At 40.1% G+C, this 18,962-nt stretch overlaps 1 protein-coding gene across 1 annotated transcript in view; it reads left to right on the forward strand.

The window, feature by feature from the left end:
- Window positions 1–18,282, forward strand: part of Dsg4 (desmoglein 4) — a 37,397-nt gene extending 19,115 nt beyond the window's left edge. Inside the window, exons 8-16 of the mRNA XM_021214884.1 lie at window positions 560–745; window positions 2,961–3,232; window positions 4,472–4,611; window positions 7,248–7,466; window positions 8,652–8,957; window positions 11,118–11,257; window positions 11,410–11,473; window positions 12,737–12,945; window positions 17,294–18,282. Coding sequence (XP_021070543.1) covers window positions 560–745; window positions 2,961–3,232; window positions 4,472–4,611; window positions 7,248–7,466; window positions 8,652–8,957; window positions 11,118–11,257; window positions 11,410–11,473; window positions 12,737–12,945; window positions 17,294–18,064 — 2,307 coding nt within the window. The 3' untranslated portion in view covers window positions 18,065–18,282. The remainder of the gene's footprint in view (window positions 1–559; window positions 746–2,960; window positions 3,233–4,471; window positions 4,612–7,247; window positions 7,467–8,651; window positions 8,958–11,117; window positions 11,258–11,409; window positions 11,474–12,736; window positions 12,946–17,293) is intronic.
- Window positions 18,283–18,962: the final 680 nt, after the last annotated feature.

Below are 18,962 nucleotides of genomic sequence, written 5' to 3' on the forward strand. Positions count from 1 at the left end.
TCCTCCTCCTCCTCCTCCTCCCCTTCTTCTTCTTCTTCTTCTTCTTCTTCTTCTTCTTCTTCTTCTTCTTCTTCTTCTTCTTCTTCTTCTTCTTCTCTTCTTCTTCCTCTTCCCTCTCTTCCTCCTCCCCTTTCCTCTTCCTCTTCTTTCTTCTTCTTCACTCTTTTCCCATGTTGTCTCTCACCCTTGTGCTGGAACAGTGACATGATAAGCAATGCCTGAGAGGAGTTTGTGGCCCAGAAAGTCCAGTGTTTACTACTTAACCATTAACAGACTTTTTTAAAAAATATATATGTCATTATTTATTTAAAAGAAAAAAGTAAATCAAAAATAAATACAAAAAATGAAGCAGCAATGGAATATTGATTTCACATGTGGCATATGAAAACATATCTTGTCTTACAATCATGTTATTATATTCGTGACTGTCTAGATGCCATTTTTAAATGATTCAAAAATTGCTGGCATAGTTGGTTGTATTTTAGAGGATAGTCACATGACAGTAAGTGTCTTTCTTCCTTTGCAAATCCATGACATGGACTTGACCTGTTTATTTCAGTACTCAGCAAGTATTGAAGAAAATTGTTTGAGCTCGGAACTGCTACGACTGCAAGCAATCGATCTGGATGAAGAGGGCACTGATAACTGGTTGGCACAGTACTCCATCCTCTCTGGCAATGATGGGCACTGGTTTGAAATCCAAACGGATCCAAAAACCAATGAAGGCATTTTGAAATTGGTCAAGGTAAGCATGGGACCCATAAGGGTTCCTTCCAAAGAAGATCTGAGTGATTCTTAGGTGGAGAGCGCGGCTTCAGAAAGTACTTCAGGGCCTGAATTCCCTCCATGTCCATGAGATTCCTAGGCTGGGATGAAGGAGTCTTCCTGACCAGCAACACAGTATTTATTAGCAAGAAAGTTAAAGCTACATTGTTCTTGTAGTGCTCAATATTTCACTGAGGAAATAAGGAAAGTACCCTCAAAGTAAGTAGTATGCCTGTTACAACAAATAGTGATGCCAGGGTGTGATGTAAAACCCATCAAGGAGTGAAATACTGGTGGAATAGGAGAAGGTGAGATCTTTCTGAACCAGGTTTGTCAGAAAATGCTTCATGCAGCAAGCAGAGGAACTGGGGACCCACTCATTGGGGTTGTTGACATAATACCAAAAGGAGAAAACACTAGTCTTTACTAAGCAATTGCAATACTCTACACTAGCTATCATGCAATAAAGTCCATCTGTAGGAAAGTTCTGCACACAGACCCTCCTCTAACCCATGCCACTCTGGAAAGAAAAGCTGTGATTCCTTTTTCTAGAAAATGATACAAAATCAAAAACAGAACTGCTTCGGTTCTCCTGAGTGGCAAATGTTAAAGATGGGATCCAACCAGGTCTGTGAGATCCCAGTCTGGAGATGGTAAACCAGGGTTCAACAAAGAGCCAATGTTGCTTATGTTAGCTTCCAGAACAGTGTCTCACGGGCAGTGCCCAGCATACATTGTTTCCACCTGTGACCTTTCATGTCCCCACATAAGTCACTCTAGATCAAAAGAATGAATTCACCTTTCATCTGGGAAACTCAGTTCAAAGGTGACTGTTTCTCAGGGTGTGGCATTTACTTGAGTGTGCCTAACAGAGGAGCCATCTTGTCAACCAGACCCAGTGCAACCAAGTTACAGTATTGGACAGATGGTAATAGCATGATTTCTTAGAATTGTTTACATCACCCTGTAGGTGGAACAACAATATGAACTAACCAGTACCCCCTGAGCTTGTGTCTCTAGCTGCATATGTAGCAGAAGATGGCCTAATCGGCCATCACTGGAAAGAGAGGCCCCTTGGTCTTGCAAACTTTATATGACCCAGCACAGGGGAAGGCCAGGGCCAAGTAGTGGGAGTGGGTGGATAGGGGAACAGGGACGGGGGGTGGGGGGGATAGGGAACTTTCAGGTTAGCATTTGAAATGTAAATAAAGAAAATAATAATAATAAAAAGAATTGTCTGCATCATCTCAATAATGACTATATGTTTGCCAACATCCTAGATATTGTTTCCTTTATTATGTCATTACTACTTTAAAGAGAGTCTCAGATGTGAATTCTACAAAAGGAGGTCTGAGCTCTAATTACTCAGTCAATAATTATAGTGATTTTTTTGATCAATTCTAGATTTACTTTTTATTTTTGATAAAAAGAAGTGTCTTTTTTTTTCATTTTAAAGGTTTTTTTATATAAACAGATGAAAATTGTAAAATAATCTCAATTTTTAACCCAGGGCCCATTTAGCATGTTCAAGGCCCTGGGTCCTATTCCCACCATCATAACAAACAAAGATAGAAACAAAAATAACAAACGAAACTATAAATTTAACTCACCTACACATGCACAAAATGTTTAAGTGATCACATGCGTAATGAAACCTTGTGAAACTAAAATTATCTCAATTTAAAAGTCAGGATTGCACAATTCCAGGACTTAGCTCTAGTATATAGCCTCCTCATTATGTTTCTTATTCTATCTAAAAGGAGCACTGGGCTGGGGAGATGGCACAGCTGGTAAAGCACTTGCCATAAAACATGAGGACCAAAGTTCAATTCCTCGGAACCCTTAAAAATGTCGTTTGGGCATGAGGGCCCATCTGTAACCCAAGAGCACGGGAAACAGAGACAGGGGGTCCTCAAGGCAAGCTCACTAGCCAGACCAGCCAATTTCAGAGAGAGACTCTGCCTCAGTACATAAGGTGGAACACCACTGAGAAAGACACCCAGCATCGGCCTCAGGCTCCACATGCACACACACACACACACACACACACAGACACACAGACACACATACACACACGTACCTATGACACTCATGAAAACATACTTAAACACATCTATATGTCACACCCTCATCCTCCTCCCAAAGAAAGAACCTGTTACTAGTTCAAACCTGTTTGTTTCTGTTTATCATTTTAGATGCTGGATTATGAACAGGAACCTAACATTTACCTTAGCATTGGAGTTAGAAACCAAGCTGAGTTTCACCACTCAGTAGCATCTCAATTCCAAATGCACTCCACCCCTGTGAGAATCCAGGTTGTTAACGTGCGGGAAGGACCGACCTTTAGCCCAAGTTCCATGACGTTTAGTCTACGAGGAGGAATGAGGGGAGACTCCTTAATGAACTATGTGCTTGGCACATACACAGCCATAGATATGGACACAGGAAACCCTGCAACCAATGTCAGGTATGGCAAGCACTTGTTCATACTTGTGTGGCAGTTCCAGCCACTGTTCATTTATGTGGTACGTGCTACAAAATTTGTGTAGTGTTTGGGGAAAGGAAGTTTTTCTCTTTTGCTTGTTTTAGGAGACTATGACTATTTGGCATTTTCTTGGAATTTAGTAACATACGACTAGGAGCTCTGGCTGGTTATGGTTATAGAGTCATTGCACCTGAAATGATTGCAACACTAAAGTCCTGTTTCCATGAGAGTCTCTTTGACCCTCTGAGCTCAGCTGTACTACCCTGAACTAAGCCTGAATAGGTTATATTGTAGCCAGTGGCACACCATAAAGAATGAGTCACTACCTGTTTTCATAAAAGCTGTGGCTATATGAGATGACTTTCAACTCTCTGCTTGACCTATAAGGGAAAAAAAAAGAAAGAGTGAAAGAGGCTGAGACATAAGTGCTTCAGAAATAAGTCAACATAAAAAGTCAAAACAGAAAAAGAGAAAAGTACACATTTGGGGCACTGGGCACAGAGGCTATACTCAAGAGATGCTAGAAATCACTAAAATGGTCTTCTCTTCACCCTTTCCATCTGTCTCCTCCTCTTTCTTCTCAGTACTTGTGGAGTGAACAAAGTCTATAAATGTAATAACCTAATTGGCTTTGAGGAAAACTTCTGAAGTCAGCTCACACGAGGGAATGGCAGAAAGGATCAGATGAAGGAAGTGCGGGTGCTTGATCTTACATGCTGGAGAACCCAGTGTTTTTCCAATCAGCTTAAGTCCTTTAGATCCTTATCCATAACAAGACCCAGACAGAAAGGTGGCTAAGGGCTACCACCAGCCCCTAAGCAAGCCAGCAGTCTGGCACTCTGAAACCAGCCTGCCTCACACCCACAACCAGCCAGCAGAGCCTGCCATGCACAAAAATAAATATTTGGTTTTCAAACTACATAAAGAATATTTGGTATTGCTTAATATTATTAATTAATAGACCTGAGATATATCCACACATTTTACTATATAATTAAAAATTGAAAAGAAGAATGATGAAGTATTGTTGTCAACCTAACACAATACACTTATTCCTGGGTTCTTACTGGGACAAACACACACATACATTTTGTACACTAAGACAACTGTTATGATGAATCAATGAACACAAGTATGGGTTCGTTGTATGATAGTTCTGATGTGATTTAAAAGTCTAACTTTCACAAAAGCATAATGATAAACTTGTTTGTTTAAAAACAGGTATGTCATAGGGCATGATGCAGGCAGCTGGTTAAAAGTTGATTCAAGGACTGGTGAGATACAGTTTTCTAGGGAATTTGACACGAAGTCAAAATATATTACGGATGGGATATATGCAGCACAGATCCTGGCTATAGATGGTAAGAAACTTTTCAATATTTTAATATGATTAATATATGAATTACATGAACTATAATTAATACAACTATTCTACTGTCAATATGATATGTTGTATCAGTCAAAATTTATTATTTAGTGGTATAAATGAAACATAAAACCAAAAATTTTTAGTATGTTAGATTAAGAACTAAACTTATCAAACTTTAAAAATAGAAAAAATTTAACTATACACATAACCATAAATTATACTCAAAATTTATCCCACTTAGTTTCAAATCAGAATCAAGTGTGGTTTATAGGATGAAACTTAAAAGTTAGATATTGTATAAATAAAAGTTTGTTTCTATTTATGACCACATTGCTTGAGTATGGCTAATCTCACTTGTAGAGTATGTGAGGAATGCTTCCTCACAGTCAGGATTACAAACTGTGCCCAAAGTTCATTACAGGGTCACCTTGGTGGGAGACAGTGAGCCTGAGAGCACACTTACTTTAGTCACCAACACTGAGCTATGATGAGAAACCTGCCTGTTGCTTAGACAACACTGTCTGTTGTAAGATGCTCTTGGTCCAGAAAGTTTCAGATGATTCAAATTCTACCTTCTTTAAACAAAGATTGATCAACTTCCTTCATGAAAAAAAAAAAATCGATGATATATTCCTTCTGGAGAATAGAAACAGAATTTGTTTATTTGCAGATAATTAATGATTCTCCAGAACAATACCTAGGAAGCCAGCTGCTACAGAGCAAATAAAGTGAAGTCAGAGAGAAAGAAAGGAGATAAATGTCTCGACTATATCCCTAAAGGAATAACCTCTGAGGAGGTTGGGTAGTGAACAGCTCTGTCTGGCCTTTACCATATACGGGAACAAAGGCAAATGACTCAATTTATGCCTAAGGGAAGTCAGAGGTACTAGTTAATGAACGGCCCTATCTGGCCTTTAAAGTGTTCAGAGAGAAAGGTGAGGCTCTATCTGGACACTTTAAAGGTGAATGACTAAATGCAAGGCTCAAAAACAAACAAACAAACAAACAAAAACCTAAAAGCACAATAAAGTCCAAGAAATGAGCCGCATGTTCTTGTCTTCATACAGAGTGCCTCTTTCAATGTTCAGATCATTTATATAGCTAACATTTTCTTGCTTATTGTCAGCATTCTGGAAGGCTTTTTTTTTTTTCAAAACAGAGTCTAACCATGTTGACCATACCTTGGTCATATGTAAAAATCTGCAATAAGTAGAACAAAAAGATAAGTATGGCTCGAGAAAGAAAAGAAAAAGTGTTACCAAATTGCACTAAGATATTAAAAAGGGTTTTGCTTACCTAAGCACAGAGAGCAGAGAGCACCATCATCTGGGTGCTTCTCTTTGAGTCAGAGTGTGTACACAGCAAGCAAGGAAGGGGAAGCCCTGGAAAGCAAGCTTTATAACAACAACTTCCACTTTGGTTAACAAATCAAATTGCAAGGCCACAAGTCAGCTACAGGGAGCCAAAGAATGAGAAATAGAACCAACAATGGAACAATATGCTGTGTCGCTAATAAAAGGGTAAGCAAACAGACCCTTTAGAAAGTCTCATGATGATAAACTATGGGAACAGAATCACATGTAATAAAGACAGGCTCTAGATTTATCACCACTTCCATATCCAAAAGCGTCTTTGGAGTAAGCAAGATGGCTCAGTGAGTAAAGGTCCTTGCTGCCAAGCCTGATGACCTGAGTTCTGTCTCTTGGACTCACGTGATGGGAGCAGAGAATCAACTACTGCAAGGTGACCTTTGACCTTCACGTACTTGCTGTGGTGTGCACACACAGACACACACACACAAATACACAGGCATGAACACACAAACACACACAGAGACACACACAAACACACATATACAAGCACACACAGACACACACACACAAATCCACACACAAATAAATTAAAAATATAAAATATAATATCCTTAAAATAGTGAGTTTCCAAATGAGAAAATCAAGGCTCCTTGCAGGTAATAACAACAATACTTTATTCATTATAACACAACATAAAGTAGGAAGTGGACTTTACTCAGACCCCAATTTTTATCTTCTGCCTTTTCTAATAAACTATACTGACCAATACTTTGTTTCAAGTAGATAAGAGGGAAACTTAATATTTTTCCTACAAAAGTCATTAAAGAGAGAAATAAACAAAATTTCTTATCAACAAAAAAACAATAAAATATGCAAGCAATTGTAAAAACACACACACACACACACACACACACCAGAGTTATGAATACTGCACCATGCACAGAGTCTGTCAGACCCTGAATGGGGAGGCTGACAGCTGCTGTGGGGTCTACCCCATTAGGACAGGATGAGAAGAGCAAAGGATGAACATTCTTGGAAGTGCATCCATCTTCCATCTCCATGTTCATTGAGATCAAGAGAATGAGAAGAAGAGAAAACACATCTGCAGAAAAGTGAGTAGCACTCACAAGAGAAGAAAGGCTGAGAGAATGCTAGGGAAGCCACAGTAACTGATGCAACCCAGCCAACCAGAGACCGTCACACCTCCCACATCACTCACACTACTCACACTTCCTGTGGCATCGGTGTGGGATAGGAAATGGAATTTTCTCCCTGACCTTGCTTACCCTAACTCCCATGATGCTCTCCTTTCCAGATGGCTCTGGGAGAACTGCTACAGGAACCATATGCATTGAGATTCCTGATGCCAACGATTACTGTCCTGTCATTTATGCTGAAAGTAGAAGTGTTTGCACCCATGCTTCCTCTGTCAGGATCTACGTCAGTGATCATTCTTTTGGGTCCCCCTTTACCTTTTGTGTAGTTGATGAGTCACCAGACACAGCTAATATATGGGATATCAGGTCCATCAATGGTAAGTAGACTGGAAAGGTGCTCACACTTGAAGGTCCAAAGCAAAGCAATGACCAAACATAGTCCAGTAGTCAAACACAGTTTTGTTTTGTTTTTAAGATTTATTTATTTATTTATTTATTTATTTATTTATTTATTTATTTATTATATGTAAGTACACTGTAGCTGTCTTCAGACACTCCAGAAGAGGGCATCAGATCTCATTACAGATGGTTGTAAGCCACCATGTGGTTGCTGGAATTTGAACTCAGGACCTTCAGAAGAGCAGTCGGGTGCTCTTACCTGCTGAGCCATCTCACCAGCCCGTCAAACACAGTTTCAGTTTTATGTCTCTTTCTATGACATAGCTACATTAAATAAAAATTTAAATTAAAAGCCAGGCAGCAGTGACATACACCTTTGATCCCACTGCTTGGGAGGTAGAGGCAGGTGGAACTCTGTGAGTTCAAGACCATCCTGGTCGCCAGACTTGAGTTCTAGGACAGCCAGGGCTACAAAGTGAAATCTTGTCTCGAAAAAATTTTATACACACACACACACACACACACACACACACACACACCTCAGGTATACTATACTAGACATTAGGGTGTGGGGGAAAATCAGTCTGAAAAAAACAGTCAAAATATTTCAATACTACAGTTAAAAACTATAGTGTATAATACCAGCTAATTCATCATTTTATACATGTGGGCAGTAATCCAATGTTTAATTCCTTGAAATATACAGATAATTTGACTAACACCAAAGGTCACATTTCCCCCCTTTAAATAATTCCAGGCAAATACACAGATGTCTCCCAAATACTCCTATCCTGAAGATATTCATTAACTTTTCTCTCACCAATGAAATTGTTTCTATGATGAGCTATTTGTTCATTCTTATTAATAAGGGTAAAAAATTAAATCCAAATTGTCAAATATTACAGAAATAGTTGAACAAATCATGGGACATGTCACTTAGATGTGGTGCTCTTGAATGTGGCAGTACATGCTAGAGTCAATGACAAGGATAACTAATAGAAAGGGAGAGAAGTATGGGGTCTGGCCCTCTCTGTATGCAGACCCTTCAACTCCGGTCTTAAAGACACAGAACTTGGAGAGAGGAGCTGAGTCTGCCTAGGGCATCAGGAAGGGTTACTTCCAGGGAATTTTAACCTCTTCCCTCTATCTTCCTTGTTCTTCAGGAACCTCTGCAATCCTTATGACTGAGCAGACTTTGTCTCCAGGACCCTACCAAATCCCTATCATTGTGAAGGACAGTCACAACAGAGCATGTGAATTACCACAAACTGTGCTGTTAGATGCCTGCTTTTGTGATGACCACCATGTGTGCTTGCACTCCAGTACCACAGGCATCTACAGTGGGGACACCACCTGGGTGACCGATGACATGTATGGGACTGTCACTGATGATGGAGTTGGGCAGTCAAACGTCAGACTTGGCCCAGCAGGGATTGGCATGATTATTTTGGGGCTCTTGCTACTGCTCTGTAAGTACTACATAAAGTCTCTTCTTAGAAGCATCAGGATTGCTAAATACATTTGACCATCTCTTTCTGGTATCTATAGCCATCTTGGGGTTGACAAGGGCTCATGCCTTTTTGATAATGATAACTACAAAGATCAAGGGTTTGTGATCTTCCTAAAGATGGGGAACATTTGCAAGTCATTAAGTGTAACATAGATGCATATAAAATAGATCCTATAATAGAAGCTTTATAAAAATGATTCGAAGTAGAAAGGCAAGAACAAAAGACTCAAAGGAGGTAAGCTGTGGGATTGCTTACAGACCTGGATTTAAAAGAGGCCCTGAAAATTGAGGATTTTCTCAGAATGGCGATATAGGGCCAAGAGCAGCCTGGAGCTATAGCCAGGTGGGATACTGCAAGCCATTAGTCAGTGAAGCCCCTGGGCTAAGGCTGGAGCACCAAGAAAATGACAGACAGGCTGGGGGGAGACTGAAGGGCTGAGCACATGGAGGAAGTAGAAGTCAAAAGAAGAAACAGCAAACCCTGCATGGAGGCACTTAGGTAACATGCCTGGAGCAGTGAGCGTTCTGGGCTTTGGTTCCAGGCAATGTGGGATCAACGATTACTGGGCCCTTGGATGAGCTGCTCCCTCTGATAGAGCAGGATCCAGGGAAAGTGGTTTCAAGAAGCCCCAGACTCTACTCTTAAGACCCTGGTCCTAGGAATGTCAAAGCCCTGAGAAAACTCTCAGAAGGAGGCCTGCCTTCCCTGTGCTTTATTTTCAAGCATATGGATCCTCAAAGGAGAGTTCAATTACTTACTTTAGGTTGCCCCTAAAATATTTAGACTTCATGGGGAGTCCAACACTGGGTTCTTAATCAAAATGATTAAACTGTACTGCTGATATGTGTTTGTGAATGAGCAAAAAATTAAAACACTGTCATTTTGAGAGAAAAGAAAATAGTATCTGTTGTTTAACAGACTTTCTTAAAATGACCTATGTTTTTTGCAAGGTTATACAAAAATCATGAATGATTCTGGAAATGTCTTTGGAAATTTCCAAGAACCTCTCCTATGGCATGTTAGAAGTCATGATAAACAACTTTAAGTCAGTAGTTCTCAACCCTAGATATGCATAAGAATTACTGAGATGTCTTTACAATGATTCGTGCCTGACGGAACCTAAGCATTAACACCTGAAGTCCTCCCGACCTAGGCTTTAAAACACAGGGTCAACACCATTTTCATCAGACTATATATCCGGGGGAAAGGTCAAAGCTCGAATTTCAAAATGCAGTTTCTATTGTCTATACATCTTTCCTTCAGTCTTCTAAAGTTGGGATGTCACATGGGAAACCATCCAAAGTGGAGGATCGGCTGACTGGTAGGTCAGGAGTTGCATATTTCAATAGACATATACAAATTTTTATGCATGGAAATGAAGGACTTGGAGTCAGAGAACTGAGTTAGATTCCTGAATATGTCATCAGTTGCCTTAGAAGTCCTGAAATTCAGGGGGAATGGGGCTATCTTAATTAGAGTTTCTGTTGCTACAACAAAACACCATGACCAAACGCAAGTTGGGATGGAAAGGGTTTATTTGCTTACAATTCCACATTGCCGCTCATTACCAAAGGAAGTCTGGTTGGGAAACTCAGACAGGACAGTAGCTGATGCAAAAGCCATGGAGGGTTGCTGCTTACTGGTTTGCTTCCCCTAGCTTGCTCAGCCTGCCTTCTTACAGAAATGAGACCAACCAGCCCACAAATGGCATCCCCTAAAATAGTCTGGGCCTTCCCCATTGATCACTAATTGAGAAAATGCCTTGCAGCTGGATCTCATGGAGGCATTTTTCTCAACTGAGGCTCCTTTCTCTCTGATGCCCCTAGCTTGTGTCAAGTTGACACGCAAAGCCAGTCAGTACAGGGGTCCTCCTTTCAAATCAGTTAGTAGAGAGTCTGGGTTACAGAGCCTCACACCTCTCTGCTTCCAGCTCTCAGGTCCCATGTGATTTGGTGTTTGTGTTTATAAAGATTGATGGTCACATTTGATACTTCATTCTCTGGGAAGGAGAGATCTCTAGATCTAATTCATCTGGAGCAGACATTGTCTTTGTATTTAACCCTTTGGTTCCAATTATGGTGGGTGGTTGAGATTAACTCTCTTCACTTTCTTGCCCAGTGTCACCCCTGTTACTGCTCATGTGTTGCTGCAAGCGAAGACAGCCAGAAGGCCTGGGAACAAGGTTTGCCCCTGTGCCTGAAGGAGGCGAAGGAGTGATGCAGCCCTGGAGAATAGAGGGGGCTCATCCAGAAGACAGGGTGAGTGGAGTGAACTGCTGCTTTCCGAGGAAGTGTGTGGTTTCAGTGGGAACTCAGCCAGCCTTGACAGTTCCATGCAGGCAAAGTAAATAGGTCTTAGCTTTTAAGAGAAGAATGTAAAACATTTATTTTGAAATCTTTTTTTCTTCCAGGATGTATCAAATATATGTGTACCCATGACAGCCTCTAATACCCAAGATCGCATTGATTCCTCTGGTCAGTTGATACTCAATTCTGTTCCCTTTTCTAAGGTTTACTAAAGTATTCTATCAAACAATCTCAAGTCAAAGTACCTTATAAATTAGCACGTGTGAATGTCATTGCTTGAGAGTGCATCCAGAGTGTAAGTGACATGCTTTAGGTGGCCACTTGATTTTTCTATTTGAAGTTACAGTCAAGCAAAACATAATGCAATGGTTTAACAGGCACATTCTGAAACCATAACTGGGGTTTTGTTTCTACCTCTGCCACTTATTAGTAAGAAGTTCCTAGAAGTCCTGGCCTCCCTGGTTGTAGCCCTTCTCCTTGAAAGGAAGGCTACATGGCACTTATGTAATCAGTGTTATAATTGTAATTCTATATAATGTGATTTTTTAAAAAAATCTTTACATATCATTGATATAAAGATTTTTAATAACATATATGTTGTATAGAATGTATAACCATGCAGGTATTAGGTATGATGGGTAGATGGATGGATGGATGGATGGATGGACAGATGGATGGATGATGGATGGGGGGTGTATATATGGATGGATGGATGGATGGGTGGGTGGGTTTTCCTGTGTGCTACAATGTACATAATTAAATGTGCCTGGTTATTGTAATGAATATCTATTATAAAAGTTAAAAAGTTATTGACAGAAAATGGAATAAAAGAAAACAGCAAATGTGTCCTTTGAACACTCTTTAAATTCACATGTACTTTTCCTGAACCAGTGTCATACACTCTGCTAACTTAACCAGTCCCACTCAGCACCAAAAACTTAAAAGTGCCTCGCAATTGGGAATGACTGACCCAAGCAGAGATTTTCAAGTTCTAGAGCAGACATGAGATATTCCTGTGATGATTCCTTAGCACCCAAAGCCTGACACTCTCCATACAAAAAGTATGTGTGGTTCCCAAGTGAGCCAGATCTCCAGTGCACGTGCAAATGAGGACTGGAGAATTGGCTGCTGGAAGCAGCGCTTGGGGGAAAGATTGATGTGCCTGAACAGACCTAGTGTCTACCTCTACATTCTGTATCTTTAAATATCCAGGCAAAGGTTGTATGCATGAGAATAATGTCCCTTAGCCATCTCCCTCTCTAACACTTAACTTTTGTCAAGTTAGAAAACTATTTATGATAACAGTGTCTCACTGCCCAGCTTTCTTAAACCGTTCCTGTGTTGTGTTGGTGATGGAGCAGGGGCTGACAGTGTCAATGTGCATAAGCCAGGTAATTTGAGCATTGTTATGGAAACATCCTGTCTTTCCAGAAATATACACCAACACTTATGCTGGTGGAGGAACAGTGGAAGGGGGCGTGTCAGGAGTGGAGCTCAATACAGGTGTTGGGACAGCCACAGGCATGGTGGCTGGAGGAACGACAGGGACCCTGAGGAAGAGGAGTTCAACTATAGGGACTCTTCGGGAATACCAAGACACTGGCATGAACATGGCCTTCCTGGACAGCTACTTCTCTGAGGTAAGCCTCTAACAGCTCACACACACAGACTTGGAAAGAATAGCTGGAGGGGTGGAAATATATTTGGTTGCTTTTAACCATATCCCAATCTCATATAAAACATTTTTTAATGTTTTCTTCAGCTCTTAAAAGACATAAAGCCAATATATAGCAATGTTTCACATTTCACTATGACAAGACCAACATCTCCCATCATCCCCTGCTTCCCTTTTTTTAACATCATTCCTTCTGTTTTCTTCTGATTTTTCCCCCTTTGGTTCCCATAGCAACAACAGAGCAAATGGATGTTGCTAAATAATCAAAACTTCATTCATATCCTCTAGGACACCCCTCCTGTTCTCCAGGTAGATCCAATGAAAAGAGAAAACATAAAAGACAGGACAGGACAGTGATGTGGCTCAGTTGGTAAAGTACTGTCCAAGTATACACAAGACCCTGGGTTCAGTCCCCATCACAAACCAGACTTGGTAGCATACACCTATAATCCCTATATTTTCGGAGATGGAGACAAAAGGATCAGAAGTTTGAGGTCATTCTCAGCTACATAGTCATCCTGTGATGGCTTAGAACTGTGATAGATGGATGGGATGGATACATGAGAATCTGTCTCAGAATGATCATGATGACTGATGATGATGATAGTTATGGTTATCATTATTAGTATTATTAGTATAACAGGGCTAGGAACAAAGGATTTAAAACTGGATCATGCATTAGCACACCTTGGTGATAGATAAAAGCTGACAGATAAGAACCTAGGATCTAGGTACCCTTTTCTCAGTTTAGTGCCCAAACTTTTGTATCCCAAGGAAAAAGTGTCAAGGTTCTATTAGCATGTCGAAGAAATGTTCCAATATACTGTGTTTGTTTAATAGTATCATAAACAGTAAATAAGTTTAGACTAGAAGGATATATTAGCAATTAAGACCACTGGATGCTCTTCAGAGGCCCTAGGTTCAATTCCCAGCACTCACATGGTGACTCATAACCACCAGTAACTCCAGTTCCAGGGGATCCAACACCATCTTCTAACACCATGCATACACACGTGCACAAATATACATACAGGCAAAATACCCATAGACATAGAAATAAGATAATTTTTTAAAAGAATAATTAATTCCTCATATTGAAAACCTTTGTTTAATCAGCAATACATTTTTTTCTGTCTCCATTTAAACATATTCCTCAAATGCTAGTAGTACATAAATTTCACCATTGCTCTTTAGGAAAAAAAAAGTCTGAGCATACTGTAACCACACAAGACCAGTCTGTTCAACATTCCATCATGGACAGGGAGGTCCCCATGAGGCCCTGCCCTATGTGATTGACAGTTAATGGTTGCTAACCGAGGTAGGAATGGACATTTTCTTCAGTTATGTACTCACTAATGAGTAGCTCAGGCCCCAGCGATTCCACACACCCCCCTCCTTACCTGTGCTTAAGCAAGCAACCCCAACTCAGTAGATTTAAAAAAAAAATTAAAGTCATGAAAGCAGCAAGGAAACTAGAGAGGAAGAAAAAGGGGTTCAGAGGAAGTGTAGAAGATTAGAGAGAGTAATAAAGGCAGGCAAACATAATCATAATATTAGGCACATTTGTGAAATTATCAAAAGTAAGCAAAAAATAGCATTTAAAATATTATTGTAAAACACATAAATAATATCAAATATTTAATATTGGATCAACACTACTAATTAGTTTAGTCAACAAGTAGGCTCAAATTATATGTATCCAAGAAATATTATTAAATCATTCCAAGAATCATAACTACATATGACAGTGATGTGGCTCAGCTGGTAAAGTACTGTCCAAGTATACACAAGACCCTGGGTTCAGTCCCCATCACAAACCAGATTTGGTGGCACACACCTATAATCCCTACATTTGGGAGATGGAGACAGGAGGATCAGAAGTTTGAGGTCATTCTCAGCTACATAGCCATCCTGGAATGGCTTAGAACTGTGATGGATAGATGGGATGGATACATGAGAATCTGTTTCAGGATGATGATGATGATAGTTATGGTTATCATTATTAGTATTATTAGTATTATTATTATGACAGAGCTAGGAACAAAAGATTTAAAACTGGATCATGGTTTAGTACATATATACTAAAGACCTTCCACTCCAGCCACCACCTGGTGTTCCATGCAAGAATCTGAGGGAGTATCTGAGGGGTCATTCAGACTATGAAATGTCACCATGATTTGGTCTTGACATCATAATATGCACTCACTCATTTCTGGTAGGCAAATGTGGAATGCAGATCAAATGAAAAGCAGCAGGATGCAGGACAAAAGATGGGTTCACTTTGAGACTTTATTCTTCAACTGCTTGAGACTTGAGCATGCAACCACTCTGTCTTAGTTAGGGTTTTACTGCTGTGAGCAGACACCATGACCAAGGCAAGTCTTATAAAGGACAACATTTAATTGGTAACTCTGGCACTTACAGGTTTAGAGTTTCAGTCCAGTATCATCAAGGTGGGAACATGGCAGCATCCAGGCATGCATGGTGCAGGAGCTGAGAGTTCTACATCTTCATCTGAAGGCTACAAGCAGAGTACTCATTTCCAGGCAGTTAGGATGAGAGTCATATAGCCCACGCCCACAGTGACATATCTACTCCAACAAGGCCACACCTCCTCCAACATGACCACACCTTCTAATAGTGCCATTCCCTGGGCTGAGCATATACAAACCATCACATTCTCTCTCTCTGTCTCTTCCTCCCTTCCTCCCTCCCTTCCTCCTTCCCTCAGTCCCTTCCTTCCTCCCTCCCTTTCCTTCCTTCCCTCCTTCCTTCCTCCCTCTCCCCCTTCTTCCTTTCCTTTAGTTATCTTATAATGTAAAAATGTCAGGCTATATCAAGTGACACCCTGCAGACCTCTAGGATTCCGTGGAAAGACATGCATGGTGGCACACATCTGTAATCCCACACATGTAAGAAATTTTGAAGCCATCCCAGATTACATAACAAAACCCTCCCTCAAAAATAACATCAAGCCAAAAAACAAAATCATGAACAAAGGGTTGTGAAATCTCACCCTTAGCTGAAAAAGCTATTGGCAATTGATGGCCACTAGGGGAGGGAGTCAGTTTGCTCCAGGGATGTAGCCCCTAAGAGACTACTCTTGGTCCAGTAAATGGTCCTAAAGCCATGAATATGCAGGTAGCACTGAGGAGACACAAGAGGCTGAGAGAGAAAAGTGGTAGAGGAGGAAGGAGCGGGTGTTGGGGAGGAGGGAATGAGAGGGAGTTGATCAAAACACATTACATGCATATACGAAAGTATCTAACAATAAAAATAAATTTTAAAAGAGAAAATATGTTGAGGTTGAGATTGAAATAAAATATGTGGAACTCTTTATGGACCAAAACAGGAAGGCTAAGCTGACTGGTCTCTGCTTCCAGCACTGGTCTAAACAAAGAGGTCTACTTTCTGATGTTCTCCTTTATCTATTGGGCTCCTGCTAAGAGTTTAGTCTTAAAAGTCAATTTTGAAAAATAATTTGAAGCAAGGCATGATGATACATGCCATTAATCCCACCTTTGGAAGCTTCAGGCAGGAGGATTGTGTGTTTGAAGCCTGTCTGAGCTCCACAGTGAGACTACCTCCGTAATAGTAATTTATAAAAACATCACAAGGATTCATCTTTCAGACCTTTCCATCTTTAGACTTATTTCTGTCATCATCTTTGAATAGCTAAAGCCACATAGATCTTCAAAGAAATGCTAAGGAAAGTCTCTGTCAGAGAATTTTCAATTTTACATGTTTTTGTACCAAATTGGGCTGATGTATCTCATTACAGAAATATTTGGAGACTAGCAAGATGACCCAGCATGTTTAGGATCTGCCTGTTAGTAGGAAAGACTCAATCTGAAAGTTGTCACCTGACTTCCATATGTGATCTACAGTACACACATATCTGCACACATACAAACAAACAAATAAATGTATAAGTGTAAGAAACTTTTTTAAATAAATATTTTGAACCTATCTAAACACATTTTATTTCTAAGTGATCTCAGAAACAAAAAAATCATAAATCCAAAAGAATTGAATATTATCTGATTCAAAATACAAGGAAATACATTATCATTTATTACTTTTTAAATTGGGGAAACTAACACTTATTCCTCAAGTTCTATACCCCATTAACTCACACAATGATCTCTATTTTAAAACACAATTATTTAGTAATACATCAGAGTATTGTTTTATTTCTTAATTTAGTCCACAAAATCTTTAGGTCAGAAGTCACTGAATCATAGTTTTTATTTCTCACTGGTTGATGTAAAGAAAAAGAAAACTTTAATTTCCTGCATTTCCTCCCATCTTAGAAAGCGTATGCATATGCAGATGAAGATGAAGGCCGACCAGCCAATGATTGCCTGCTCATTTATGATCACGAAGGAGCTGGGTCACCTGTGGGCTCCATTGGCTGCTGCAGTTGGATTGTGGATGACTTAGATGAAAGCTACATGGAGACTTTGGATCCAAAGTTCAGGACTCTAGCTGAAATCTGCTTGGACACAGAGATTGAACCCTTCCCTTCACACCAGGCCTGTATACCCATCAGCACTGACCTCCCTCTGCTGGGGCCTAATTACTTTGTCAATGAGTCTTCAGGAATGACTCTCTCAGAAGCTGAATTCCAAGCAGAAATGGCAGCAGCCTCTGAACCCATGATTCATGGGGACATCATAGTGACTGAGACCTACACTACTTCTGACCCATGTGTACAACCCACGACAATTGTTTTTGACTCTCAGCTTCCACCCAACGTAGTTGTGACCGAAACCGTAATGGCACCTGTCTATGATGTTCAAGGGAACATTTGTGTGCCTGCTGAGATAGCCAACACACACAATGTATACTATGCTGAGAGAGTGGTAGCTAGCCCTGGTATACCTGACATGGGCAACAGTAACATGAGTGATGCATGTATAGGACCAGTGATGAGTGGTGGTATTTTGGTAGGGCCAGAAATTCAAGTGACACAAATGATGAGCCCAGACATTCACATAAGTCAAACCACAGGCTCCACCTCCCCAATGACGTCTCAACACCGAGTAACCAGATACAGCAACATACACTACTCCAGACAGTAAGTTCTCCATGGAGACTCGCTATTCTAATGCCCACCAACATCCCATCTATGACATATAATGTGCTGTAGTCCACATTTTAACACTCAGCAAACGTTCACACATTCTAAGTTCAACAGGGCTCTTTGATGACAGCTTTGGGAGGATAAATACGACTACGCACTTTAGATAAGCCTCTTTTTAGTTCTTTCTGTTTCTCAATAATGGGCCAAAAATACACCATAGAGTTAAAGGTGTTATCTACCAAGTAGCACCCAAGACATGGGTGCCAATCCCAAAAGTCCCCAGGCTGGGACAACAACCTGGGCAAGAAGGAGCACACCAAAGATACAAATGAGCTTTTATCTGCATCTTTTACCGTATTTTTCTTTACAGAAATATTTTGATTATTTTTTTTTTAATTTGGACTAATGCTACATAGTGAAACCCTGTCTCAAGAAGAAAAAAATATCAATTACTTCAGGGCTGCAGGTGTAGCCCAATGGTAGTGTTTGGCCAGCATGCCCTATGTTCAATCCCCAGCATCAGAAAAAATTAATTAAAACAAGTGAATTGCAAATTTCTGAAAGGAAAGTGGCACATTTGTCAGTTCACATGAATTGTATATTCAAAGAATTTTTCAAGACATGCAACATTAAGTATTATTTTAACTCTAAAGCATGCCTTATATGAGAACAGAATTGGAGGGTGGGCTAGAGATAGCTGACTGTCAACAGTACTTACTGTTCTTGCAGGGGACCCAGGTTCATTTCCTGGCATCCACACTGTGGCTCTCAACCATATGTAACTCCAATTCTAGGGGATCTGATGCCCTTTTCTAGTCCTGTTGGGCACTAAGCATGAACATGGTATATATATATATATATATATATATATATATATATATATATATATATATATA

Source organism: Mus pahari, chromosome 15 (assembly GCF_900095145.1).
Source record: "Mus pahari chromosome 15, PAHARI_EIJ_v1.1, whole genome shotgun sequence".
NCBI classification, from domain to species: Eukaryota; Metazoa; Chordata; class Mammalia; order Rodentia; family Muridae; genus Mus; species Mus pahari.